Here is a 25,667-nt window from a genome sequence, read left to right as displayed (position 1 = left end):
TGCGGCTGAAGCCTTTTCTCACCGGCGTGTAGAGAGGGAAGAGTTGTGGCATTTTGAACAGGCTGAGTTCTGTGCATGTATTTGCATGAGCTTTCAGAAAGGTGCTTCACACAGAGCTGAACGTCCATCCCGTCTTCTGCGTGTCTGCCGCGTTTGCTCCTGCAGCAGCGAGCGGCTGCGGTTTCATTTATCCGGGAGGAGGGAAACGGCACCAGCAGCCTCTTGCTTTGAACGGAGGGAAGTGTAATATTTATGGCGGCGCAGGCAGCTGGGAAAATCTTCCTGAGCTCATCACGGACTTCCTCTGCAGCGTTGGGAAAGGCGCGCGAGGGGCTTCAAGGGAGCTAGCTGGTTGCCCTGCGGTGCGGGTTGGGTCAGTGTTACAGGAAAAGGCAATAAAATCCAAAGGGGGATGGAGGGAAGGGATGGCTCCCGCAGCCCCTCTCTGTGGGCACACAGCTGAGGATTCACCGTTCTCGCCTGATTCCTGCACACTGCCTTTGGGGTGGGGGACATGCTGCCCCCCTCTAATCTGAATTGTCTTTTTGGGTTGGTCTCCCAAGCTTTGGCACCTCATCTCTGAGCCATTGGAGTGCTTCACCTGACCCTAAACCTCTCTGGGCTGTGTCCTCCTCTGTGAATCTGGCTCGTAAGCACACTGAGCTGCTGCATGAGGGTTTTTTTGGTAACAAAGCTGAGATCTTTGGCAGGAAGGGGGCTGTAATCAGTTTAGCATGATGCTGTTTTCACACATTATAACCACTATGCGCGTGCAAGAGGCATATCTAACTCCTTCCTGCATTTCTCCCCCTCTAATAGAAAACCTGCAGACCGCTTTATAAACCCTCTGCTCCTCTGACGAAGGCAGCTAGTCAATCCCTGTGGCTGGGCTGATTCAATCCCCTGAAGGGATCCAGGGGAACAAGTGAAATGCAACAACGTGCCTGGGTTGTGCACTGCTGGGGTTCCCCTCTGTGCCCTGAGCGCTTTGCGTTCAGCCAGCTGCCTCGCTGTAAAGGCTGTGGCCGAGGACGGTTTGCTGTGTAATGTGGGTGTTGGGGGGCAAGCGAGGACCAAAGTGCAGTTTAAGACCTTTTGTGTCACCCAAATCCTGCGGTGACCTCAAATCCCTTAAGGTGGTGCAGGGAGGTTTTTTCTGAGGACCCTTGTAGGAGGGAGAGATCTAGCACAGGCAGCTCTCTTCTGTTGAGGTGAGGGATTCTGCTGTTTGTGGTGGTGGCCTTGGAGGGCAAGCTTGGGATGATGTCGTGCACCTTTCAGTGCAGCAGCGTGTGGTGCTAATTGGAACATGGCCCTGTTATTCTGCAGCCTTTAATGGTGAGGGCAAGAAGTAGAAGCAGGTAACGAGAGACAAGAAGACATTTTAATTTCCTGGTCCACACCCATTTGGGACTTGCTTTCTTTTTTTAATTGCAATTTCCCTTTGGTTTCTTTGTCCTTTTACAGCCTCAAGTCTGCTTGCCAAAGTTTTGTTTATTTAGGGTCTCATATGTTGAGTTGTTGTAAGGTTGGCTGTCCTGAGAACCTGCGTTGTGGTGGCAATTGGGGCACTTTTCCTCTGCACCTCATGTGGCTTTTTTTGTGCTTTCTCATTTCAGAGACCTTTGATTCTCTCTCAAGGATGATGTCTACGAGAATAACCGCTTGGTAAGTCCCCGTTATGCAGTGCACAGAAGGAAGAAGGGACACAGAGAATGACTTGATGGAGGTCCTGTAGTATGGGTGGACTTGTGCTGATGGTGGTGAGGGTGTAAGAAAAATCTGTGTTTTGTAAGTAACAGGCAGGAGCTTCTCTGGAAGCATAAGGGAATCTGAAACATCAGCTCCTAGCCTGTACTGAAGAGAAGATAAGATGGTTATCCTGATAGTTGCCAAGACAACATGTCAGGTGAAGACTGAAATGGTCTGCAACATCTTCTTGACCTCAGCTGTTCCAGACTTGCAGGCACTGGAAGCAGGAAAGCTACTGTTTTACTCAGGCATAACCAGAGAGGAAAGTTGTGCTGGACCTAGGCTGGTCTGCAGTGTTCACCTCCTTCTTGGGACAGCTGGAGCCAACAGCAGAAGCAGGCAGTGGGGAATGGGGAAATGCCCAGCCCAGGGTAGAGCTGGTGTTTCGCTGGAAGTATCTGCCAGCCCTAGGCCCTTCACGGTGCCAGCCAAGGCTCTGCCAGGCTCTTGTGTGAGGGCACTGGTGGTGTGCCCGTTTCACAGGTTGAAAAAACACGTTTTTTTTTTCTCCAGTGAAAACTGAGACATCCTGAGAGTTACCCTCCCTGTTCCAGTGCAGCAGCCGAATGCCAAGACCCCTCAGGTGCGAGCTGCAGGGGCACAGGCAGATGAAATGACTTGGAGGAAAGAGCAGCTGCAGCAACTTCTTCCCTGGCTTCTGATGCCACCTTTCCAGTCAAGTGGCATGTCTGGGAGCCTCTATCCATCAGTGATGCCATAGGCTTACTACTTAACCTTCCCCAGGGTCCTTCCAACTTGATTTCTCCGTTATTTTTTCAGAGAGCATGAGTTTTCTCTCCTTAATGCCTCTCTCTGCTGTTCCTGCAGGCCTTTGAATTGGCAGAGCGGGAGCTGGGCATCCCAGCCCTGCTGGATCCCAATGACATGGTCTCCATGAAAGTCCCCGACTGCCTCAGCATCATGACTTATGTGTCTCAGTATTACAACCATTTCAACAACCCCAGCCAAGGTGAGTGTCCTCCCACCCCTCTGGCTTCCAGAGTGCCCCCGCTTGAGTACAGGAAACCCAGTGTTACCTTGTACTTCCTCCTTCCTATGTCAAACGGGAGCCACGTGTGTCTGTGGGGAAGGGGAGAGGAGCAGGTAGTACCTGCCTCTCCTGGATCTTGCTGGTGCCAGTGGGGAAGGCCTGGAACAGGGAGTGGATGAGGTTTGACAAGAGGTGGGGAGTGATTTAACAGCTCAGGCTGCCGAAGGAGGAACGCCTTGTTTCTCCTTCCTCTGCGCAGCATTCCTGCCGCTTGGGTTGGGCCACCGCCCCTGATGCTGATCAGACCCCTTTATGATCTGCTTTAACCCACTAAGAGGGGAGAAAGCTAGATAGGCAGCCTGCATACCGCAGCTAATTGTTATCACATCGGTAAGCGTAAAGCGACTGGAGGACAGAGGGAGGGGAGCCAGGGTGGAGTGTCTCAAATCAGCTCATCTGTCCTGGCAACTGCAACTTGAGCTGAGTGCTGCTCTGAGACAGCTCTCCAGGGCATCCCTTCTGGGTGGAGACGAGGGCTCCATGTCTCCTCTGCTCCGCTCTCTAGCCACAATGTCAGATAGATCTCTTCCATGTGCATATACTTCTCCAGGAACACTGGCCTCCCAGCTGAGGACTCCTGCTGGGGACTGGTGTGTGAGTGCCAGCCCTGATGGGCAAGGGATGCTTTGCAGACCTGCTGACAGCTCGGAAGTCCTGGGGCCCAGTGGGTCATAACAATACATCAGCAGCTACCCGGGGTGCTCTGGGCTTTAAGCATTGCTTAGGGAGTTGGTCACAAGGAAGCCAAGCAGCATTTGATGAGTAAATCGAATCACAGTGAGAGGCTGGTGTCCCTGGGCCACAGAAGGGGATCCACAGCAGGGCCAGGCTCTCTGGCAGCCTCGCAGCTGACCCATTATTAGATCGTGTTTGTCTCTTCCACCTAAAATAGGCACTGAAGTGTTGGGAGTGGCAAGTCCCTTCCTATGTCACAAGGCTAGATGATTTTTTTTTTTTCCCCTCCCCTTCCCCCACACGGGTGGTGTGAGTCACCGCTCCTCTCCGTGCCTGATCCTCCTTGCCTTCTGCCTCCAGCCAGAGTCCCTCCACCTATGAAGCGCCCAGCTGCTGCCTCCTCTCCTCCTCTGCTGTCCCACAAGAAGCCCGTGGCTGTGGTCGAGAGTCCCCCAGCACCACAGGTACCTGATTTCTTGATTCAAAGCCAGACTGAGGCAGTGGTGCTCCCTGTGCTGTGGGTGAGGAGGTGGGAGAGAGCCTGTCACAGCAGGATGGATCTTTGAGGGGGCTACCTGTTTATTTTGGGGTGGGAGGGGTGTTTGGGATTTTGGTGCCTTGGGGGACCCAGCTGAGAGAGTGATTTCTTTCTAGGAATCTGTAGACTGAAATTTGTCTGTGGCAGGCAAGAGGCTGGGTGGGTTCCCTGCCTGTGGCAGGGGGGTTGGAACTAGATGATCTTTAAGGTCCCTTCCAACCCAAACCATTGTATGATTCTGTGATTGGTGCTGAATGGTTCCCTGAGCCACCCAGGACAAAAGCGCCCTCCTTCATATGGGAGGATAACCCTGTAGATGAGGGAAGAGCAGGAATGTGGGATTAGAAGAGCAGAAAAGGTGCCCTTTTCTTTCTTGGCCCTTTATTTCAGGTGTTAGCTGATGTCTGGGATGGCACATTTTCCGAAGAGAGGAGGTTCCTCTTGCAGGTCCCTGCTGCTTGGGGTTTAAATTAGTCCCTTCTACAGCCCTTCATCCCTAGATAGGGGCAAGGCACCATTTGGAGTGGCCCTTTCTAATTTGGGAAGAGGCAGCCTGCCTGTGCCTGGATTCAGGGGCAGCTGTTCTGTGTGTGGTCAGCCCTGAGGTCAGCCCTTGAGCTGTGCCACAAGCACTCAGCGATGGGCCTTGCACAGGGAACAGCTGATGGGCTGGGGAGCAGCTCGTAGCTCCCACCCTGAGCTCCCCATGTGTTGTGTCTCAGGACGATGCCCCCTTGGACCCATTGGAGCGGTCCCAGCGCACCACGCTCAGCAGTACCTGCGCAGCCTGCCAGCAGCATGTCCACCTGGTCCAGCGCTACCTGGCCGAGGGCAAGCTCTACCACCGCCAGTGCTTTAGGTATGTTGTGGCCAGGCCTGCTTGGGGCAGCTGCTCTCGGCAAACTGGAGGTCTGTGTCTAGCTGCACCCCTTCTTTGTGCGTCTGTGTCCTTGGGCAACGTGGAGCATCGACAACAGTGCCTGAAATGATACTGAAGAGGGTCCATTTACCTGCCAGCCCCCTGTCCCAGAGGTCTGACCAGCCCCTTGTGTCCAGCCCTGTGCTGCTTGCTTTCCCTGATCCTTGCCTCCCCTGCTCTCTTGCTCTTTCCCACTTCACTGACTTGGAACCTGAGCCCCTTGTTCTTCTCCCACCTCCGTAAACCAGGATGCTCTGCCTCTTTACCACCTGCCTGCCCAGAACCCCCACCACCGCCTTCCAATGAGGTCTAAGCCAGGACATCATCCTACAGACCTCCTTCCACCTACACTCCACATCCTCAACTGGATATACAGGCTCCCACGTGCCTGGGGTGGTGCTGAGCTCTCAGGGGAGCATGTGGAAAGCTGCAGACTGTTACCAAACCGAGGAATGAGGGATTAGACATCAGCAGCTCTGTGGTTACTCCCTGGGTGCAGGTCCTTACCTGCAGCACCTGTGAAGTCATTTCACTTTGCTTTCCCTGCTCTGATGATGAAGGGATGAGATCTCTCCTGTGGGCCACAGGTCAAGAGCTGGCAAGTGGGCAGCTGGCATCTGAGGACAGAAATACTGAGAGACACTGGGAAGATACAGGAGGCCTCATTCACCTGTATAAACAGTTCCTGCCTAAGCCAGTGGGGGATGTGTCATAGAAACAGCATCACAGAAGGGGAGCTGAGCTGGGGCCCATCAAGCTTCCCATCTGCAGCTGGGGCAAAAGCAGGAGCTTTGGGGTGCAGGTGCAGCATTGCTCATAGGCCAGGGATAGGAGAGGTGCTGTGCCTGCTTTGGCCCTTCAGACTGAGCAGTGAGATCCCTGTAACTTTATCCTGAGTGTTTTGTCTCCTTGTGGTTTTCTTGTATCCTCCACCACCCCCTGCTGATTCATGGGTGCTCTTTGGTCCAAACCAAAACAAACTTCTTTCTCCCCTTATCCGAACTTGCCACCTCTTCATTTCATGATACCTCTTCTCTCTAGAGCCCCTCTGTCCTCATGCTTCTGCTCTACATTTCAAAGGAAATCCCACTCAATGGGACACCCAGAATTCGTCACCAAAATTATCTGCTTGCAGTGTAGGGCAGCCAGCTGCTGCGAGTGCCAGGTATTCAGACAAGAAGGAACAAGCTTGATTTTCATGGGAGTTCTTGATTGGCCCCTTGCCCTTGGCTCTCTTACATGTATGCTCTCTGCCTCCCTTCCCAGGTGGAAAAGGGCTGACTTGGTTGCCGGTGCTGTGTATTACACTTGGTGCTGTGTATTACGCTTGCGCCTGGAGGGCTTCATTAGGGAGAATTCAAAGGCTCAGTGGGGAAAAAAGTGGATGATCCAAGGAGATGTGGCAGACAGTGAAGGACAGAGAAGCTAGTAGCCCAGTTTCAGCAGGCAAGGCAGAGTGTAAGAACGGCCTTACTGTGTCATTCCCTCATCCTTCCAGTCAAACGCTGTGACCCTGGTGCGGCCCGTGGTCAGCACCAGCGAGGGTGAGCGTGAGACCAGGCTAGGCTTTGTATGCTGCTTCTCCTGACTACTCTTCAAGCCTGCAGCGTAGGGATTTCCTGAGTTGGAAGTGGTGTCTTTTTATTTAATACTCAGAGTTTGGGGGGTTTTGTTGTATTTTTTTCCTCCCACAAATGTGTCTGATTTAACCCACCTGGACCCTTGGCCCCTGCAAGGCAGCCTGTAGCTTCCCTGTGCCAGTTCTGAACCAGCTGCTCCCTAATTCCAGTGGATACTCCCTATTTCACGTCTGTGATGGTTGATCCCACTCCCTGTGCCACCTGTCATCTTGTAGCTCTCTCTCCTGTCCCCCGCTAGCTGCATCTTTTCCAGGAAAACTGTGTGTTTCTACTTTTCCAAGTCTGGAAACCGTGCCATATCCCAATACCAACTGTTGCCCTTCCACATCTATTAAGTCCTTTCTGAGTTGAAGGAGGAACCCAAATGCATGCAGTATTTGAGTTGTGAACTCCCCATGGGTTCATACAGTGGCATGGTGACGTTTCTTTGTTCCTCTCCTTTCCCAAATGACTTCCGCAAGACCACACTAGGATTTAGTAGCAGGGGTGGGAACTAACTCCACAGCCCTGCAAGGGTCTCCCAGGTGCATTGCCTTCCTTGAGTGGCAGGATGGCATCCCCCATCTCACAGGGCTCTCTCTTCTCGTTGGCAGGTGTAAGGAGTGCTCGAGCACACTGCTCCCAGGGTCGTACAAGCCCGGGTCAGAGGCAGGGACTTTTATCTGCACGCAGCATCGTGGTAAATTGGCCATGAGTGGGAAGGCGGAGAGGAGGCCCAGCCCAGACCGACGGTCGCCAGAGCTAAGAACTGAAATTGAGGCTGGCAGCATGGGTGAGGATGCCCTCCCCACAGGAGCAGAGGTGGGGAAGGACAATGGCAACTCTCTGGAAAGCATGGCAGAGACCCAGATGCCTGCAGAGGGGCTAGCTGGCCCTGCAGAGAGGGACAGCACACCCAGCAAAGCAGAGACAGCAATGCCTCCTGCTCATGCAGGCATCGGGGTGCCCATCTCGCAAACTCCCCCCAGACCTCCCCTTCCCAGCAAGCCCACAGTGCTCACCCAGGACAAAGCCAGCTCACTGGACGGATGCCTCAGAGACACACGGCCCACCCCTGCCCCAAGGAGGGCCACCGATACATCAGCCCTCTCCCCTCCGGCCTCTCACCCCATCCCCCGGCCCAGGTCCACTCTCCAAGGCGAGGGCAGCGAGTGTGGGCCTGGCATGGTGAACGGTAAGAGAGCACAATGGTGGCAGGGGTTACCCTCCACCTCCCCAGCATCAAGGTGGTTGGCTGCAGGTGGTTGGATGAGTTTTGCTCCTTCTCTGCAGCCTGATGCCCTTCTGCCTCTGAAGAAATCTCAGGCTCGGACACTGAGCCTTCGATTGCCAGTGATCCCCATAGCAGGGACAGCAGCGCTAGGTTTCACACCTGCCTGCTCCCTTGTATTGCTCCAGAGTTCTCCAGTGGGTGCTGCCAGTGTGGAGGGAAGGTGGCAGTGCTAGAGCAGTTTGCTGCTGTGGGGACAGAGGGGCATGTCCGTTCTCCAGGTGCAGCTCCTGGGGAGGGGTGGAGAGAAAAAGGCAAAGGGAATATTTGGGGTTGACTTGACTGCACCGACTGTGGAGAAAAGCCATGAGGTCTTCAGAGAGTGGGAACAGCCAGCCTCCTGTGGGGAGATGTGTAAGAGGTGCCTTGTGTTGATTTAACCTCTTTCTTCCTGTCCTTTTGGTGTTGTGACAGTCTGACACTGTGTTTTTCTAGGTAGGGTACCTGAACCCAGCCCCCCTGTCCCAAAACCCCGAGGGAGACCCTGCTCCTCTGATCGGTACGTCCCTCTGTTCACAGATCACCTGCAAACCCCATAGCGAGGTGGGGCTGTGGGGACAGCTCAGCTGTGGTCTCCTCTCCCACCTCTATCAGCCCTGGCTCTGAGGAGGATGTAGGCTGTGATCAGGTCCCTTCCCTTACCTAACAGGTGCCAGCCCGGTACAGTCAGGCTGACAGTGTTTGTCTGTACCTCCCAGGGTCTTTGTCTCTTAGGGTTTATAAAGAGTTTGGGGGCTTCAGAAAAGCGTTTTGGTGGCACATGCAGACTGCCAAGTGCCTTCTGAAATGGCCCTGCTTGTGGGTGCTGAGAAGGGGAGACTTGTCTGCCTTGTGGAGGGTTTATCCTGGGAAAGGTCCAGTGCAGGGACATTATGAGTGCCTGGCTGCAACCTTTACACCTCCTGGGCTCTTACCCAGGAGCCCGCTGGTGTTGGTTCATTCTTGCCTGCTCTTAGCACAGAGGTTGCGCAAGCGCCCCGCATTCGCAACGGCCAAAGAGTGGGTGCATGCGGCAAGTGGTAGCCACTTTCCTGATGAGCAGTGATTCATTGAGCCGTGGCGCGGGCTTGCCGTGGGCTGTGCCCCCAGAGTAGCAGCGGCACTTCCAGGTGCGGGAGTTAGCAAAGAGGAGTCCATCCCTGGGATGATAAGGTGATGAACAGCCCTCTCAAGGAAGGGAGTGTGGCCACAGAGGGCAGGTATATGATCTCGACTCCCCCTCCATCCACAGCCTGGGGAGCAGAGCTGGGTGTAGGAACAGTGCCAGGGAGGGGAGAACACCTATGCCCATGAAGCTCAGACGTTACTGCTGCTTAGCAGATGGAGGCTGTAATAGTCAGAAACCAGAACACTGGGCCCATCAGGCAAGTCAGGCAGGCTCTGCTTCCCTCAGGCCCATAGGTTTGCCCACAGAGAACGGGACACTTTGTGTCTGGGTAAGACTAGGGCCACCCTTGGATGAGAAAGCTGCTTCTGCATGGGAGACATCCTGTTCCATCTGTCCTTTCCCCTGAGGGCTAAGTCCCTCTCCTGCGCCATCCCAGCTTGTCTCTGCTTCCTGCCACCTCAATCTCTCTTTCTCTTCTAGTGCTGGAGCTGCTGCGAGAGCCAAGGATCCGCCATGGATGGTGTTAGTGCAAGCAGAGCCCAAGAAGAAGCCAGCTCCCCCTCCTCCCCCAGGCAGCAGCCATGAGACTCCGAGCAGGACTTCAGAGGAGGAAGATGGGGAGGAGGTGGGGAAAGCCAGGAGTGAGGAGAGCAGGTCTGATACCACAGAGCCCAAACCGTACAACCCCTTTGAGGAGGAGGATGAGGAGGAAGAGGAGAGTGCTGCCACCCAAAAGAGCACACCTGAGCAGGAGCAGAGCGAGACTGCTGCCAAGCCTCTCCACCCCTGGTACGGCATCACTCCCACCAGCAGCCCAAAGGCGAAGAAGCGGCCAGCTCCGCGAGCCCCCAGTGCTTCCCCGCTAGGTGAGCTCCCCCCGCTCCCTTGTCACTCCTCCACAACCCCTGTGCAGCCCCTTGGAGGCTCCCCCTTCCCAGGCGCCTCTGCATCACACTGGCAGGCCAGGCCCTTATGCAGTGATGGTTGTACTGGGATTTGTGCTAGCCATGTCCTCTTTACCCACTGGAGCACAGCCTTTGCGGGCAAAACCTTTGCACTGGAGGGTCCCTTCTGTCTTCACTGAAGACAGACAGACACTGGTTCCCTTTGCACTCCCCGCTGCCTCCAATGTATACAACTCTCCCCTTCTCTCCTGGCTGCCTCCCCATTCCTCCCTGAGCTCTCCCTTTGCTTTGCAGCCCACCACCCCATCTCCAGGCTGTCACACTCCGAGCCATCATCCTCTACCCCATCTCCAGCCCTCAGCCTCGAGAGCATCAACTCTGAGAGTTCAGCCAAGGTGCTGGGTGACACCGATGAGGCCTCAGTGCCCAAAAGCTCCTCCGAGCCTGCTGTCCACATGCCGATGGCCACCAAGACCTGTAGCACTGACACGCCGCTGGCCAGTGTCTCCTCCAGCGAAAGCCCTGCTGCCCCAGCCAGCCTCTCCACCAACTCCTCCTTCTCCTCCTCCAGTGAGCTGGCCAGCTTCAGCGGGGAGGTGCAGTCCAGCACCCCACACACCAGCAGGAGCGTCTCCACTGGCAGCTTAAAGACCAGCCCTAGCCGGCTGCCCCCCAAGCCTCCTGCTGGGGCTAGCCCTACACCCATCCTCTTGGCTTCAGATGGGGGTGCTGAGAGCCCTAAGACGCCCTCCTCGCCCAAGCCACAGCTGAAGGTGAGATGGTGACCTTCCTCCCCTCCAGATCAGGGGGCTTTTCTTCCCCGTCCATCACTTGGTCACAGTGGGGATTGTGAGTCCAGGCTTGCCTCTTAGGTAGGTTTGGTGTGTGACACCCTGAAAGCAAGCCTCAGGCAGGTGCTCGTTAAGTGGTGGCTCTGCTCTTATTTTGCCTGCCCCACGTGCTCGAGAAGAGACAGGATGTCATGTGGTCAGAGGAAATAGAGAACTGTGAAGGAAAATAATTCAGTGTGCTTGTTAAAGAGAAGCTGGGGAACAGACACAAAGAGGAGCACAGCTGGGTTTTGCCCACGACTAGGCTGCTGGTGGAGATCAGTGCTGTGTTCCTCCTCAGGGGGGGTGTGGGGCAGGACAAACCCTAGGGCTGCCCTGTCTGCTCAGTCCCTTCCCTGTCCTGGGCCCTCACCCATCTCTTTTTGTCCCCCATCTCCAGTCTTCCTGCAAAGAGAACCCCTTCAACCGGAAGCCATCGCCTGCTGCCTCCCCCTCCACAAAGAAACCTCCCAAGGGCTCCAAGCCAGTGCGTCCTCCTGCACCGGGTCACGGTTTCCCACTGATCAAACGCAAGGTAAAAGGGCTCTTGGGAGCAGGGGGGAAAAAGCCAGCTCCGCGCTATCCCCCAGCGCTGTAGCTGTATACATGCACCTTGCTGATGCATGTGTGGGTAGGGATTGCAGCAGGTGGCTGTGGAGGATGGTGTCTAGGCTAGACCCTGTTGACGGCAGCACCATGGTCTCCGTTTGCTCCAGAGTAGGGTGGGGATTTTGGATCCACACTTAGATGGGGTGGTCTGTTGTCTCACCACCCCTGTTAGTGTTGATCAGCCTTAGGGTTACCCCTGGAAACTGGAGGCTGATGGTAATGGAAGTCTCCCCTTGTGGTTTGGCAGGTGCAGACAGATCAGTACATCCCCGAGGAAGACATCTATGGGGAGATGGATGCCATCGAGCACCAGCTGGACCAGCTGGAGCACCGTGGGGTGGCCTTGGAGGAAAAACTTCGCAGCGCTGAGAATGGTAGGTGGGATGGGCTGTCTGTGGATGTGGGACAGGATGGACCCTAGGGCTGCCCTGTGTCGAGCCAAGGAGATAGCAGCGTTGACTTCCTCCCTGCTGATGCTGGGGCTGGAAGAGCACAGGGGGCTGTGCTGGGCTCCAAGAACTGTCACAGCCATACCCTGGACATGGAGATGTCCCTAGAGTGGAAACAGGTGGGAAAAGAGATAAAGTCTCTCTGCGACTCAGGAACAGGCTGAGGTCAGGTGTGCTCTAGCCCCATGCCCCTCTCCTGGCTTGGCAGAGCTCATTCTGCTGCAGGGTAATGGGATCCTGCAGGGCTGGGGATGGCTCTCAGTTGTCCCTTTGCTTGGCAGACAGCCCTGAGGACAGCCTGCTGGTGGACTGGTTCAAACTCATCCATGAGAAGCACATGCTGGTACGCCACGAATCAGAGCTCATCTACATGTAAGTGTGTGCAGGCGTGTGGGGAGGCACTGACGCCCTTACAGGGAACCCTGTCTTGGCCCTCCTGAAATTGTGCTTCCAGGGGAGAGCCTGACAGGGCCTCCTTGCCTGGAGAAGGGAGGGAAGGAGGGCAAGCAGACAAATGTATCCAAACACACTCAGAACTGACCCTCTGCAAGTTATCAGAGCCCCTGCAGCATCTCCTCGAGGAAGGCCTTAAGCAGCCAGGGTTGGTCCATGCTGGCGCTTGGCTCTCTGGCCCTTTGGCTATACAGGATAAGACCAGCATCTCAGTGGTTCTTTCCAAGTTCACCCCATACCTTGGGGTGATGTTCTGCCTCTCTGGAGCCTTGCAGTGGTTCCTGGCAGTGCCCCCTTACCTTGCAGCTTCAAGCAGCAGAACCTGGAGCAGCGGCAGTCAGACGTGGAGTATGAACTACGTTGCCTCCTCAATAAGCCAGGTAAAGCATCGCGCTGGATGCAGTTACTTCCATTTTTCCCCTGGGTGCCCTCTCCTCTCTGTCTAGACCCCTCTGGGTCTGAGGTGAAGAGAGAGATCTTTAGGGATGCCAGCGCAATTGGCTGGCTTCAGAGCTGCTGCCCCATCTCATTGCATGCCCCAGCCTTGTGCAGGGACATGCTCCTTTTGTCCCCATGGGATGCCACCGACGGGGCTCTCCCTCCACAGCACCGCTAGTCCCACTGGCCATGCAGCATGGCAGGGCAGCAGGGGATGGTGCTAGGGGATCTCTGCCCCAAAGCTCTGAATTTCAGAGCTCCTTCAGCCTTTTAATTGCCTATCCTTCCTTGGGATCTGGCTGGGTAGAGAAGGACTGGACCGATGAGGACCGAGGGAGGGAGAAGGTGCTGATGCAGGAGCTGGTGACCATCATTGAGCAGAGGAATGCCATTGTGAACTGCCTGGATGAGGACCGGCAGAGGTGAGTGAGGAGTGGGATGGGCTGGGGGAGAGGGGAAAAGTGTAGCCTGTCTGACTCGGCGCCACACGAACGGCTCATGGGAGTGTCCCAAGATGTCCCTGTTGCTGACGCCTTTCCCAGGCTTCCCGACTCTTGTCTATTTGAATGCCTTGTGTGGGAAGGACGGGGCAGTACTTGCAGCATGTGGGATTTATCCTGCTGGTAGCAAATGCTCACAAGACAGTGATGGATCTGCCCCTCTGTGGCTTATAAGTAGGAGGTTCTCTAGCCTTAAACAATACAGCAGCTGTTTTCAGGGCTGAATTGCTGACCTATTTCCCACTCTTTCTTTCAGAGAAGAGGAGGAGGATAAAATGTTGGAAGCCATGATTAAAAGGAAAGGTAAGAAACCATTGGGAAGGTTTTTGGAGTGATGGTTTCACTGCTGACCCCAGCGAGGGGCAGCATAAGCTATTCATGAAATTGTATGCAGGAGAGATTGAATCTATTCTGCGTAGACTCTGGAGCCTTTCCTGTAGGGCTGTTAAAGTTTAGGGCACAGTTGTGCTGTGCACCCCTGCTGTCACAGGAAGAAGTGTGCATACAGTGGAGGGCTTTGATTCATGGCTCTCACCCTTGCCCCTGTTGTCGTGCGTGTGTGTGTGTGTGTGCGTGTACAACCATTGGCGTCCCACAGTAACAACCTCCCTTTGCAACCCCAGAATTTCACAAGGAGACGGAGACCGAGAGCAAGAAGAAAGGCAAATTCAAGCCCATGAAGGTGCTTAAGCTGCTGGGCAACAAGCATGACTCCAAGAGCAAGTCACCCAAGGAGAAAAGCTAGAGCAGGGGAACGCCAGCAGTAGGAGGGATGTGCTGCCCGACTGCCCTGGTCTCCCCACAGCTGGCTGGGATGCCTGCCAGGAAGGGGCGCTAGTCTTCCTCCACTCCTCTCGCCTCTCCCCCGACTCTTCCCCAGCCACCGGAGCTGCTGCCCCAGGGAGACACCAGCCCTCTGCCTGGAGTGGGGGAGTCCGACCAAAGCGCTCCCCTTCCCAAGGCTGCGGAGGAGCCTGACCGTCCCCTCCGTGAAGTCTTGCTAATGAGGCGGGGAGAAGATGAATTCACTTTTTGGATACGTTACCCCATTGCGTGTTCCTATTAACTGAGAAGCAAACCAAGGAGTTTGGTGTTGGTGGGAAAACTTGCACTAACTGCCCCCATCCCTTCTCCTGCTCTAACTGTGACAGTTCCATGTGCCTCTGACCTCTGCCAGGAGGGGACTGGGCCTGCCTGTCCCTCCCTGCCCACCTGCTCTTCTCCCCTTCCTGTCCCATTTTTAACTTTAGGAGAAAACTCTGGCATTAGAATTGAGATTCTTTGGGGTTTACTGGCCTAAACTAAAATGTTAAGAAAACAGTCCCACATCACAAGGCTCTAGAGCCATAGCCAAAAAAATAACTGGTGCCCTATTTATTTTGAGCTGTCCCCTCCTTCGAGCGCCAGGGCTGGGTGGGCTCTGTTAGAGGGCTGAGAGGACCCAAGGGGACGGTGTACAGCTGCTAGGATGTAGCTCACACACCCTACTCAGGACATCTTACCCCCCCCGCTGCTGCTAAACATCGCTGACTCTGCTGCCTTCAGGGAGAGGGAGGAACATTCCTTTTCCAGGCAAGGGCAGAAAAGCTCCAGACTGACTCAGTGCTGGCAAGGGGCACTAAGCTTGTGCCCCTGCACACCAGTGCCACCCTCGAGCGGCTGGAGAGAGAGGCACGGTCACAACTGACCTTTACCCAGCTTCATCTGTGTGTACTTTAAAAGTGCGCAGGGGTTGGCGGGTTATTTTTTACACTTCCTTTACTAGATTAATTCAAACCCACCCTAAAACTTTTTAAACCCCTTATTTTATTTGTCGTGTGTGTGTGCGCGTGTGTGTACATTGGAGGAGGGAAGGGGGGGGTGGTGTTCTTCCAACCGTCCCTTCTTCCTTCTATTTTTGTTTCCTGCGATCTCCTCCAAGGCGAGGAGCTATTTATTGAATTGTCGGATCAGTAGGAATTAGTTTCACGGGTGTTTGGTTGGTCAGCTGTTTGTCATGCCTTCTCATTTGCAAACTAGACATAACCAGCCCCGAGCAAACTGCTGCAGTCCCTTCTAAAAACCCAACGGGCTGTAGCCAAAACGCTCTCAGAGCAGTGGCTTGCAAGGTGGCTGGTGTAGCATTCTGGAAAGGGATCCTCTTCCCAAAACCTGAGGGACCTGAGCCCCTGCTCAATCCCAGCATGGCTGCCCCCGTGGGTGGGAGGTGGCAAACTCAGCCCTGTGCTGGTGACGCCATCTCACTTTTGCCGTACCCCAGCAGGCTGATGAGGAGCAGTGGTAGGGGAGATCCCAAAGCACAACTTTTCTCCAAGGAAAAACAAATCTGCTTTAGAGCCTGCTGTTGCGTCACTGTTGCCAAAGACCATCGGGATCGCTGCAGCCTGACACCCCTTGGCCCCGTGCCCGGTCACAACTCTGATTTGTAAATTATACTGTACTAACTCTGTGACTTCCATTCACCTGAACAGAAATAAAAGAAACATTGGATTTAAAAACTGATGGTGGCTTAGGTTTCCAATTCTTTTCTGTATCCACGCTGTCCTGGGGCCAGGACATGCTGCCTGGCTTTGGGGGTGGCTGACGAGTATTGCTAAGAAGCAGATGATGGGATCTTAAGGAAATTGGGAGGTGGACTTTGTGCTGGGATTTACGCAGCAATAGCAGAGCATCATGCTTCAGCCTGCTGGAGGACAGAGGTGGGGGTTACACATGAGGTGAGCAAGCAGCCATTTCCAGGCTCTGTGGGAAGCTGATGGGTACTCTGCATACCGTGCTTTCAGGAACCAAAAAAACCACAGCAACCCTGCAGCAAAGAGCAGGATGTGCTGGGCTGAAATCCCCTCTCCCTCAGCACAGCTGTGTTCCTGAGCGCCTGCCCGGTTCAGCTGCCGCTGAGAAGTTTGCTGATGCACACAGTCATGCTGACCTGCAGCAATGCCAGAGGCTCGTGTTTGCACAAGGCCAGCTGCATCTTCCTCCCCACCGTCTGCCAGGACAGCCATTCCCAGAGCCGTGGGGACAGGAGCAGGTCGTAGATGTGGGTAGCAACACGTGTTATCGTACTGTCACGAGAAACCTCCGCCTCTGGGTGGATGGAAAGGAGTAACGTTTTTATTGGTGGATTGCTGTAGTCTGAGGCGTTGCATGGGCAAAAGGAGGCTCTGCTTTGTCATGTTTTGGTAGCCACTGCTGTGTGTTTTCATCTTTTTAATATCATTGAGCAAGAAGGGATCCAGCACGTGGGCAGGGTTTTACAACAGCTTGCTTCTGTTACCAGCTATGTACAAATGGCTCCTGCCTTCTGGCTTCAGGCAACAGGTGGTGCTGCCCCCCCAGGCACAGACCAGCCCTTGAGAAGGGGTGGGAACAAATTGCACTTGTGTTTTTTCCCTTGGCCTAGTCATTGGGATCGGATTTGTTCCCACCAGGGAAGTCTTTTGTCATGATCTCTCTTATTTCCTCACTTCTCTTCTTGTCAATGATCTCCATCTCACGCATTTTCTGCAAAGTACAAAGGGGAAGGGCTGAGCGGGGAGAATGCGGGCAGCCTTTGTTTTTTCTTTTACCAACCCCAAGAACAAAGGTTCTATTTCCCTGATTAAGTTACATGCAGAGATGGAAAGAAAGGCTGGAAACCTCTACGCCACATTCCCCAAATTCATGCCTGTCCCATGCTATGAAGGGGAACACCCAGTTCTCTGCCCCCTTCCCTGCTCAGGTATCAGAAGAGACTCTGCTTTAAGGTTTCTGGCACTAGGGATTCCCTTCATGCACTGTATGGCCAATGCCACGAGGACCCTTGCGTACCTGTGAGATTTCAGTGAGGACAATGCTTTGATACTTCTTGCCCTGTCCTAGAGCTTCCATTTCTGCCAGGAATTCCCTCCTCTCCCGAATTTCATTCACCACTGATGGATAAGAGAAAACACTGTAGAAAGAGGATTCAACTGAAAGGCAATAAAACATGTTTCTGTCTAGATCTGAACCCCCAGTTTCCTAGCTCTGCTTCGACAGCAGTCCCGCTAGGGGAAGGGTGATGTCTGCTGTAACACACATCTTGTGCATGTCATCAAAATACCTCAGTAGTCCCTTACGCAATGGGAAATGTCCCCTCTGCCCATCTTCTTACCACTCCCCATCTTGCAGGAACAGTCACTTTCTAGTTTTCTTTGTACAGACAATTCTCTGTTGCGTGTGAAAAATTTCATCAGTATGTGAATGGAGACAGAATCACAGAATCAACCAGGTTGGAAGAGACCTCAGGGATCATCGAGTCCAACCGTTGCCCTTACACCACCCTGTCAACTAGACCATGACAGAACCCGCTTAAAGCCGTTGAGGTCCATTAGTTGATGTGCATCACCCAGGGACCACAACCATCTCTGCTCCCAGGACCAGCACAGGCACATAATGTTAGCTGCCACATTGCAGCACAGACCTGCAGCCAGCTGGTCCAAATCTTGCCACAGTACAAAGTTTCTGGGTATTTCAGACGTGTCAAGGACAACAGTCAGCTTGTGACAAGCTTGTGTCATCAGAAATAGTGTGGCCAGCAGGACTAGGGGAGTGATCATCCTCCTGTACTCGGCACTGGTGAGGCCGCACTTTGAATACTATGTTCAGTTTTGGGCCCCTCCAAGAAAGACATTGAGGTGCTGGAGCAAGACCAAAGAAGGGCGACGAAGCTGGTGAAGGGTCTAGAGCACAAATCCTATGAGGAGCGGCTGAGAGAACAGGGGTTGTTTAGTCTGGAAAAAAGGAGGCTGAGGGAGACCTTATCACTCTCTATAACTACCTGAAAGAGGCTGTAGTGAGGTGGGTGTTGGTCTCCTCTCCAAAGTAACAAGCGATAGGACAAGAGGAAACAGCCTCAAGTTGTGCCAGGGGAGGTTTAGATTGGATACCAGGAAAAAACTTCTTCACCAAAAGGGTTGTCAAGCATTGGAACAGGCTGCCCAGGGAAGTGGTGGAGTCACCATCCCTGGAGGTATTTAAAAGACGTATAGATGTGGTGCTTAGGGACATGGTTTAGTGGTGGACTTGGCAGTGCTGGGTTAATGGTTGGACTGATGCTCTTAAAGGTCCTTTCCAACCAAAACGATTCTATGATTCTAAGTTTTACAGGATATAAAGCATGCATGAAGCCAGCTGCACTGGCTTCCCCGCAGCAGGGACCAAAAGCACCCCTTCTGTACATGTTATTCTAGCACTCACCATCTTTGTGCTGCCCTGGCTAGCGAAGGGCTGGCTGGGGTGTACATACACATGAAAGATTCAAGCACAGAGAGGTATTAGGCAGGGTTTTGCCATCCCAGAATACTCTGCAGACCAAAGTCCACCACTGCTTAAAATTCTGCTCGAAATTTAAGCTTTGCTAGCGTAACTGCTCTGATCTTGGACTGAAAGAAAACAGATGCCCAAACCACGGTTAGGCTGGCAAGCGTCCTAGCCTCTGTTGAGTTATGCTGGCTGGAAAAAGGACCCGCAGTACCTGGGCTTCCTGCCCAGGTCACCCTGCGCAGTCCCCAGGGAATTTCCCCTGCCAGCAGAGTTCACTTTGTGCAGGCTTGAGTCTGCCAGCAAACCTCTGCAGTATAAGCACTGCGAGGACGGCTGGATCACAGCGTCACAGCAGCAAGTCCTTTCACTTGGAAACTGGGCTTGTGCCTCCTTCCGCAACAGGCTTTGGGTTACTGGCAATACGGCCTGCCACCCCAGCCCTCGGAGGGAGCCGGCTTCCAGGCTTCCCACCTGCCTTCCTCCAGGGAATGCAAAAACATACACTCTTCAAACCGGTCAGGCTCAGGGATCTCCTCGTTCCTTTGTCTCAACCAGCGTTCGCTTCACGTTGTGCTCCACCACATCCTTCCCTGTCGCGAAGATGTTTTGGAGCCTTTGCTTCTCCTTTTCCAAATCTCCTGTGAATGCCAAGGGGAAAAAAAAGATTATCAGCCTGTCTCCTCAGGGAGGAGCCTGGCCACACCGCTTCCCTGCTAGTGATGCATAGGAAGCCTTACGTCCCCGGAATGACTGTGCAAGCACCACACAGTGTAGTACCCATGGTGAAGAGCCGACCAACTGACATCAGAGGTTGATTCACTTTTATAATCTAGAATATTTCATAGCACTCATCCTTCTTACCCAAGGACTGCGTGAGTCCCTATCACCTATCACCCCCCCAGCCAGCGGGCAGAAGTCAGTGAGCACTTAGAGCAGACGTTCCTTCAGAGATCCCTTTTTAAAGCACCTTTGAAAACAGAAAGTGTGAGGACAAGAGCAATTAAGACATTCCCTGGCGCTATGAGACGTAGGTAGGGATGGACATAAGGGGAAGAGAGGGGACTGGCAGCATCATTTATTTATTAGCAATGTTTGCTGACTCACGCCCTGCCCGTGGATCTTGAATTTCTCTCGGCTGTAGGCATCTCCTGCCTGGGCAGACCTTGGCAGGTCGGAGATGCGGTTTAGCTGAAAGCCTGCTCGGCTGAGAAACCGCTGGGGAGAAAGTAGGCGCCGCAGGCACTGGCTCTTTACTGGCTGTGGGGTGGCACTGGAGGGGCAGGGTATCTCCTCCTGGAGAAAGAACCAAAATAACCGGTATGTCAGATGGAAAGGAGCCTGATGGATGGTCCCAGCGCCACTGCCAGCAGAAGATTAGCCTATTCCAGTGTCTCAACCACCCTCACAGTAAAGAATTTCTTCCTAATATCTAATCTAAATCTACCCTCTCTCCGTTAAAACATTTCCCCTCGTTCCTGTCACTACTTGCACCTGTAAAAAGTCCCTCTCCTCCCACTTTCCTGTAGGCCCATTCAGGTACTGGAAGGCTGCTATAAGGTCCTCCCCGGAGCCTTCTCTTCTCCAGGCTGAACAGCCCCAACTCTCTCAGCTGTCTTCATAGGAGAAGTCACGCCATTGTGTCTGGTTCCCTGGATCACCCTTGGGATGCCTCGCCCCGCAGTCCCCGCACGTCAGCGCAGTCGTGCCGCTGTTCTAAAGCACTTGCCCGTCCAAGCAGGCTGTGGGCGAATGCCCCCATCTCCAGGCGAGCAGCAAAAGCCCTTCACCCAGCACCGCAGCGGGTGGGAGAGCGGGAGGGCCCTCACTCACGTTTCACCGCAGTCCATCAGGTATCGCCTCTCGGGAAACGTGTCAGCTTCGACTCCTCCACATCGCTGAAAAACATGACGTAGGGGTGAAGACGGCAGCCTGAGAGGGCTCCACGGCCCGCGTCCGGCAGCAAAGGGACGGGCTGGGGACCCCCCCCCGGGGCCTATCCCCCCTTACAACCCAAACCGAAGGGGAAGATGCAGGTTTAGAAGACTGAAGCCGGGGTGTGCCACCAGCGCCGCGCCCGCCCGGTTCCCCTGTTCCCGCCCGGGGCAACCGCGGTGGGACGCTTCCCTTCGGGGGAAGAGGGGGGACGCCCCCCTGCAGGGGCGGCCGCCGGGGCAGGACGGGCCGGAACCCGGCGGTGGCGCGGCGTGCGGGGAGGCCGAGTAGCCGCGCCCGGCCCCAGCCCCGCTCCGCCGTTACCTCTCAGCAGCTCGCGTGTCCCCGGGCTGTACCGGGCTGGCCCGGCAGCCCGCCCGCCGCCGCCTCCCCCCGCCACCGCCGCCGAGCTCCCGCCGCGGCCCGGTATCCGCCGGGCCCTGCCGCTCACGGCACTGACATCACGCCGCGGCGCTCTGACGTCTCCATAGCGACGAGCAGCGCACCGGGAGGAACGGAGGCGCGGGGAGGGCGGGGCGGGCGGCGCGGCGGGGCGTCGCCCTGGCAACGGCACCGCCGGGACACTTCCGGTGTCGGCAAGACGAGCACCCGGAAGTGGTTCCTACTTCCGCCGGGCACGGAGGCGGTGGGGAGGCAACATGTCCGACAACGAGGACAAGTGAGAGTGGGGCCGGCCGCGGGGCGGGAAGGGGAGGCGGCGGTGTATCGCACCTCGTGCGTGGGGTCGGTGGGGGGAGCCCGTGGCGGCGGGCGGCCCGGCCCGGCCCGGCCCGGCCCGGCCCGGCCCGCGACGTTCGTGTCCCTCCTGCAGCTTTGACGGGGACGACTTCGACGATGTGGAGGAGGATGAGGGCCTGGAGGACCTGGAGAACGCGGAGGAGGTGGGTGCTCCGCGGGTCGCCGCGCCGGCTGGCCCGGGCAGGCGCTGTGGGGTACCGCAGGCCTGCGTCGCGGTCTGCCTAGGCGGTCGCTGGGGCTGAGGAGGGCATCAGGGGCTCTCCCAGCGCTCCGGGGCCTGGCCGGTGGGCACAGTCAAGCTGTAGTGCTGGTCTGCTTTCCCCAGGAGGGACAGGAGAATGTCGGAGATCCTCCCCTCCGGAGAGCGGCAGCAGGCGAACCAGAAGAGGATCACTACTCCCTACATGACCAAATATGAGCGAGCCAGAGTCCTGGGCACTCGCGCCCTCCAGATAGCGTGAGTAGTTCACTCTTTGCCACAACTTCTACCTTCTCTGTTAAAGTTGCTTTCCTCCTTCCTTAAAAACTCCTGGATCTCATGTAATCCCTTACATCACTGCTGAGTTTGTGGATCACTGTCGTGGTCAACACTGAAGCACAGAGCATGTGAAGTCTCTATATCTCTCCCTGGCTGGGACTGTGATACTTGTGCCTAGAGAAGGGGGCATTCGGTAGCTGCAATGAACCTTCCTCTGTCACAGACAAAATGAGTGTGGGGGGGATGTGACAAGCTGATCCTGGTTTCTGTCTTTCATAAGGGAGCCAGTGTGGGCTGGAAAGCTCAGAACTGGTTTGCAAAAGCCAGTGTTGGAGCAAAGGGTGCTCCAGAATGTCTTCAGTTGATACCACCGGGCTGCAGGAATTGGAAATGGAGTAACCAAACTGAAATGTGTTTCAATTCAGTTGTATTGTGGCAAGCTGTCAGTTTTTAAAAGTATTAGGAACAGTGACACCTCATTTATAATAGGTAATACCATTTAAATCCTATTTTAAGTGCTCTTAAGGCTGGCTGCTCTCAACTTCATGCATTTACCTGTCTAGACTTGTTTTAATAATATATACCAAAAGTTTTGCGCTTTTTGAAAAAGTGCCTTATGAGCAAGATAATGAGGCTGTGGCAAAGTTTGTCTGAAAGCACATCTCTGGGTTTCATCTTGGTTATGTCCATCCTCAAAATAATGCCTCTCCTCTACATTGTTTAGAAGCTTGTAGGTGGTGATCAAATCTTTTCTTAATCATCACTTTGCCTAGCTGTTCTTCAGACACTCTTCACTCTGTGAAGCTATTTTGTTCACATTCTTTCGGCTGGTGGAAGGCCAGAAAAATGGGGGAGACGAGATGGGCCCGTGCCAGGCCTTTAAATCCAAAATACCTCTGGCGCCTGGTTCTGCTTCACCTACATATTCTGCTTTGAGTGCTGGAACTGAGGCCAGCAGCAGCCCCCAGTGGCCTTACCCACGTGTAACGTGAACTTCTTTGTTGCTGCTGTCTAACGGGCGGATATTGTCACCCATGTTTGCTCTGCTGTTACAACCCTCTGCAAAATGCTTAATTTTTTTCTTCCTAGAAGGTAGAGTGCATCGTAAATCCAGTCCCTCCCTTTCCCCCAAACAAGGCCTGGAAGGTGTGAACAAATCAGGAACGTAAGAGATGTGCTGGAGCTGTAGGAGGCACGCTCATTTTACAGTGTTTCCACCGTCTTTATGGATTCAGTTTGAACCACTGTTTTCTCACGTTTAAGTACAGCAGAGGGTGACTAGAAGGTTGTGGATCTGACCAGCCCTTGAGCACCAGCTGGGGCAGCAGTGGCTGAGGGATGGGGCAAGAAGAACATTCAAGTAAAAGCTCAATCTGTAACCACTTGGCGGAATTTTCTTTCTGAAGTGCGTAAGAGAGCAAATCATATTTGCCAAAGTGGTGTCCCACCCTTCTGCTTTACTGGCTGTTGTCCAAATGACATAGGTAGACACATGCTTAACTGTCCCTCTTCCTTTTCTCTGAAATGATTGTTTTTCTGTCCCAGCATGTGTGCCCCTGTGATGGTGGAATTGGAAGGAGAGACAGACCCCTTGCTGATTGCCATGAAAGAGCTCAAGTAAGTCCCGGACTTTTGGTGGTGAGCATATTGATTTCTATAAAGCCAGCAGTTCCCTCTTCGTCCCAGCATTTAGCAGCTTACTCCAAGGCAACCTTGTCTTCCCTGGTAACAGTGAACATTACAGTTGCCTTCCCTTTTTTCACCTTGGGGACTTCTCCATAGCTGCTCTCTCCCATCCTAGTTGCTTGTGCAAAGTACTGATGATGAGGAGTGCTCTGACCTCTTTACTTTGGAGTCCAAGTGTTAATTTCTATGATGAGAACCCAAGATCCTCATCTTTCGGGAATCAGTTTAATCCTGAATGGAATGATTCAAAGCAGCTATCTGGACAGACCTGTGTTCAAATGAAGTGCTGGCAGAAAATAAAATAAGCGTCAGGCTGGTGGTGTGGAGACCCTGTTAAGAATGTTCTTTTCCTGCACACTTGCCTCCCCGCAAGCACAATAAGCCATGTCCCCTGCTTACAGACAGACAAATAAATCCTTTTTGACTGTAGCAGAGGCAGCTTCTGGATGAGGACTTACAGGCCCACCTTTCCTCAGCAGAGCTCCATGCTGGCCCACAGTTTGCCTGCATGGTGGGTGACCTAGATCACCTGCAGGTATCCTTCAAGCAGAGCAGCTGGACTCTGTTACTGATTAAGTCCTTGTTCTTGAACTGAACTGTCCTTCTGCTCCCCCAGTTTCTCAGTGCGTTGCAGTTGCTCTGGCAGATTTTATATCTATTACAGCTCCCTTTATCATTTCCAAAAGCTCCTTAGATCATGTTCCTGTCAGATCTCCAAGTGCAGTCTGAGTTGCTTCTGGTCACTGTCTGAATGTGAGCTCTAGAAAGTAAGTCAAGGTGTAACAAAGTATAGCAGCATCCTGTTCTGTGCCAAAATTCAGTTGTAATTCGTGGCAGGAGGGAGCTACTTTGCTACTGGAAAAACAATGGCCCCGAATGTGATCATTAAAGAAGTTGTATTACTTTTCAAGCCCAATTATGGTTGAAACCTGATGATGCTCTGGTTAGATTCCAGACTGTCTGATTACATTCTGCTGACTTAAATCTACTTCCATTAAGTTAAATTGTATTCAGCATTTTCTTGCTTTCTAATTGGAACCACTGTTAGCAGATGCTGTGCTCCACCCCATGAATAGTCCCTATTTCATGTATACTTAAAATGTAACTGATGCTCTCCGGGTGCAAAACACTCTAAATACCAATTTTTCATAAAGGTTCTCAGAAGTCTACCACTTTTGTAGTGTCTTGTGGGGGAAAAAATCTTCCACAAAAAGTAGATTTGCTTTTCAAGTCCCTTGATATTTTTTCCCCCTATATCTGTGTCAGATGCTTGGTGTTGTCTCATAGTGGGTTCAGATCACAGGGCTCAATTCCTGCAGTAGCAGCAGAGGGCTGATCTTCTGTAGGTCTTTGGTTGTTTTGAGTGTAAGGGTGCTCAGTGCTTTGCACCTACAAAAGAGAGAAGGTTGTTGGGACTACCCTCTACTGTATAATACCAAATCACTGGTGCTGCACAGATCTTGGTTAAACCTGATGAACTTACTGAAGCCACTAAGCACCTCAGTTCCCATTGCCTGCTAAAGTGGTATAGTGAAGGCTCTGGCATTTTTCACTTCTCTCTCCTCCCTTCAGAGCACGCAAGATCCCCATAATCATCCGTCGTTACCTGCCAGATGGGAGCTATGAAGACTGGGGTGTGGATGAGTTAATTATCACAGACTGATCAGCCTCCAGCCATTGTTTGGTTCTTTTCTTCTCCAGAGATGTTTCTATTTTTGTTTATATTTGTGTAAATAAATTATAAATCTCCCCATTTTAAGTTATATGTTGTTTTGGTTGGTTGTTTTTTTTCCCTCTCCTCCCACCTTCTCTTTCATCTCAGTCCTACATGCCCAAGAGAAGACTTCTTACTTCTCTCTACCAGCTTGCGTCATTATTCTTTCTGTGTCATGGGCTGCCTTAATAAGATCAGGGAGCCTAAGTGCTATGCTTTTCTTGCAGCTTTTTTTCACCCGCAAAGCCCATCCCTTTTAGCTAGGCTAAAGATTGCAGTAACTACTTCCTCCTCCAGCACCACTCCTCCCCAGTTATAGGACTGATAGCCAATTAAACCCTGCTGTACAAAATACTCTTGCAGGTATTTTGGCTTCAGAAAGAACTCCAGCCCTCCACCCATGTCCCTTCTTAAAACGGGAGTGCTGAGACACCTCCATTGCTGCCCTGAAACAGTTTTGGGCCTTTGTGCCCTGAGCAGGTTGCTGTGGAAACCCCCCAATTCCTTTCTGTCCGGGTCTGGCTGTGGGGCTTCTCAGGAGTATCGTAGAGCAGCTCTCATCAAATCACCTATTGTTTCCCTGCTCTTGCTGCTTATCAGAGGTGGGGATCCCCTTTCAGTGGCACTGCACCAGCCGGAAAGCGCCGGTCACCACTCGCAGTCCCACTAGGCTCAGCA

General features: G+C 53.5%; 3 protein-coding genes across 4 annotated transcripts; 2 read left to right on the top strand and 1 right to left on the bottom strand.

Moving 5' to 3' along the window:
- The first annotated feature begins 1,622 nt into the window (after window positions 1–1,622).
- Window positions 1,623–15,639, top strand: MICALL1 (MICAL like 1). 2 transcript variants are annotated; one of them, XM_068401996.1, is made up of 15 exons: window positions 1,623–1,668; window positions 2,581–2,722; window positions 3,839–3,942; window positions 4,739–4,875; window positions 7,169–7,749; window positions 8,281–8,344; window positions 9,434–9,819; window positions 10,153–10,631; window positions 11,089–11,223; window positions 11,545–11,671; window positions 12,028–12,118; window positions 12,506–12,579; window positions 12,945–13,059; window positions 13,394–13,440; window positions 13,761–15,639. In XM_068401996.1, exons 2-15 carry the CDS (start codon window positions 2,638–2,640, stop codon window positions 13,880–13,882), a joined length of 2,547 nt encoding a protein of 848 aa, XP_068258097.1. In that variant the 5' UTR covers window positions 1,623–1,668; window positions 2,581–2,637; the 3' UTR covers window positions 13,883–15,639. The 2 variants fall into 2 exon arrangements, with proteins under 2 accessions (XP_068258097.1, XP_068258098.1); XM_068401997.1 differs by lacking the exons at window positions 7,169–7,749; window positions 8,281–8,344.
- Window positions 15,640–16,266: 627 nt separating this feature from the next.
- C5H22orf23 (chromosome 5 C22orf23 homolog) lies at window positions 16,267–21,013 on the bottom strand. Its single transcript, XM_068401751.1, is given in 8 exon segments — window positions 16,267–16,641; window positions 16,948–17,048; window positions 18,923–18,956; window positions 18,958–19,058; window positions 19,521–19,575; window positions 19,577–19,713; window positions 20,677–20,936; window positions 20,979–21,013. Coding segments are annotated over 8 exon segments (828 nt in total). The 3' UTR covers window positions 16,267–16,536.
- On the top strand, window positions 20,953–25,038 carry POLR2F (RNA polymerase II, I and III subunit F). The gene is given in 6 exon segments (XM_068401731.1): window positions 20,953–21,031; window positions 21,185–21,254; window positions 21,437–21,454; window positions 21,456–21,568; window positions 23,135–23,206; window positions 24,848–25,038. Coding segments are annotated over 6 exon segments (384 nt in total). The 5' UTR covers window positions 20,953–21,011; the 3' UTR covers window positions 24,939–25,038.
- The last annotated feature ends 629 nt before the right edge of the window (window positions 25,039–25,667 follow it).

This window comes from Nyctibius grandis, chromosome 5 (genome assembly GCF_013368605.1).
Source record: "Nyctibius grandis isolate bNycGra1 chromosome 5, bNycGra1.pri, whole genome shotgun sequence".
Taxonomy (NCBI): domain Eukaryota; kingdom Metazoa; phylum Chordata; class Aves; order Nyctibiiformes; family Nyctibiidae; genus Nyctibius; species Nyctibius grandis.
Note: the sequence above shows the minus strand (reverse complement) of the source record. Positions and strands in the feature narration are given on the sequence as shown.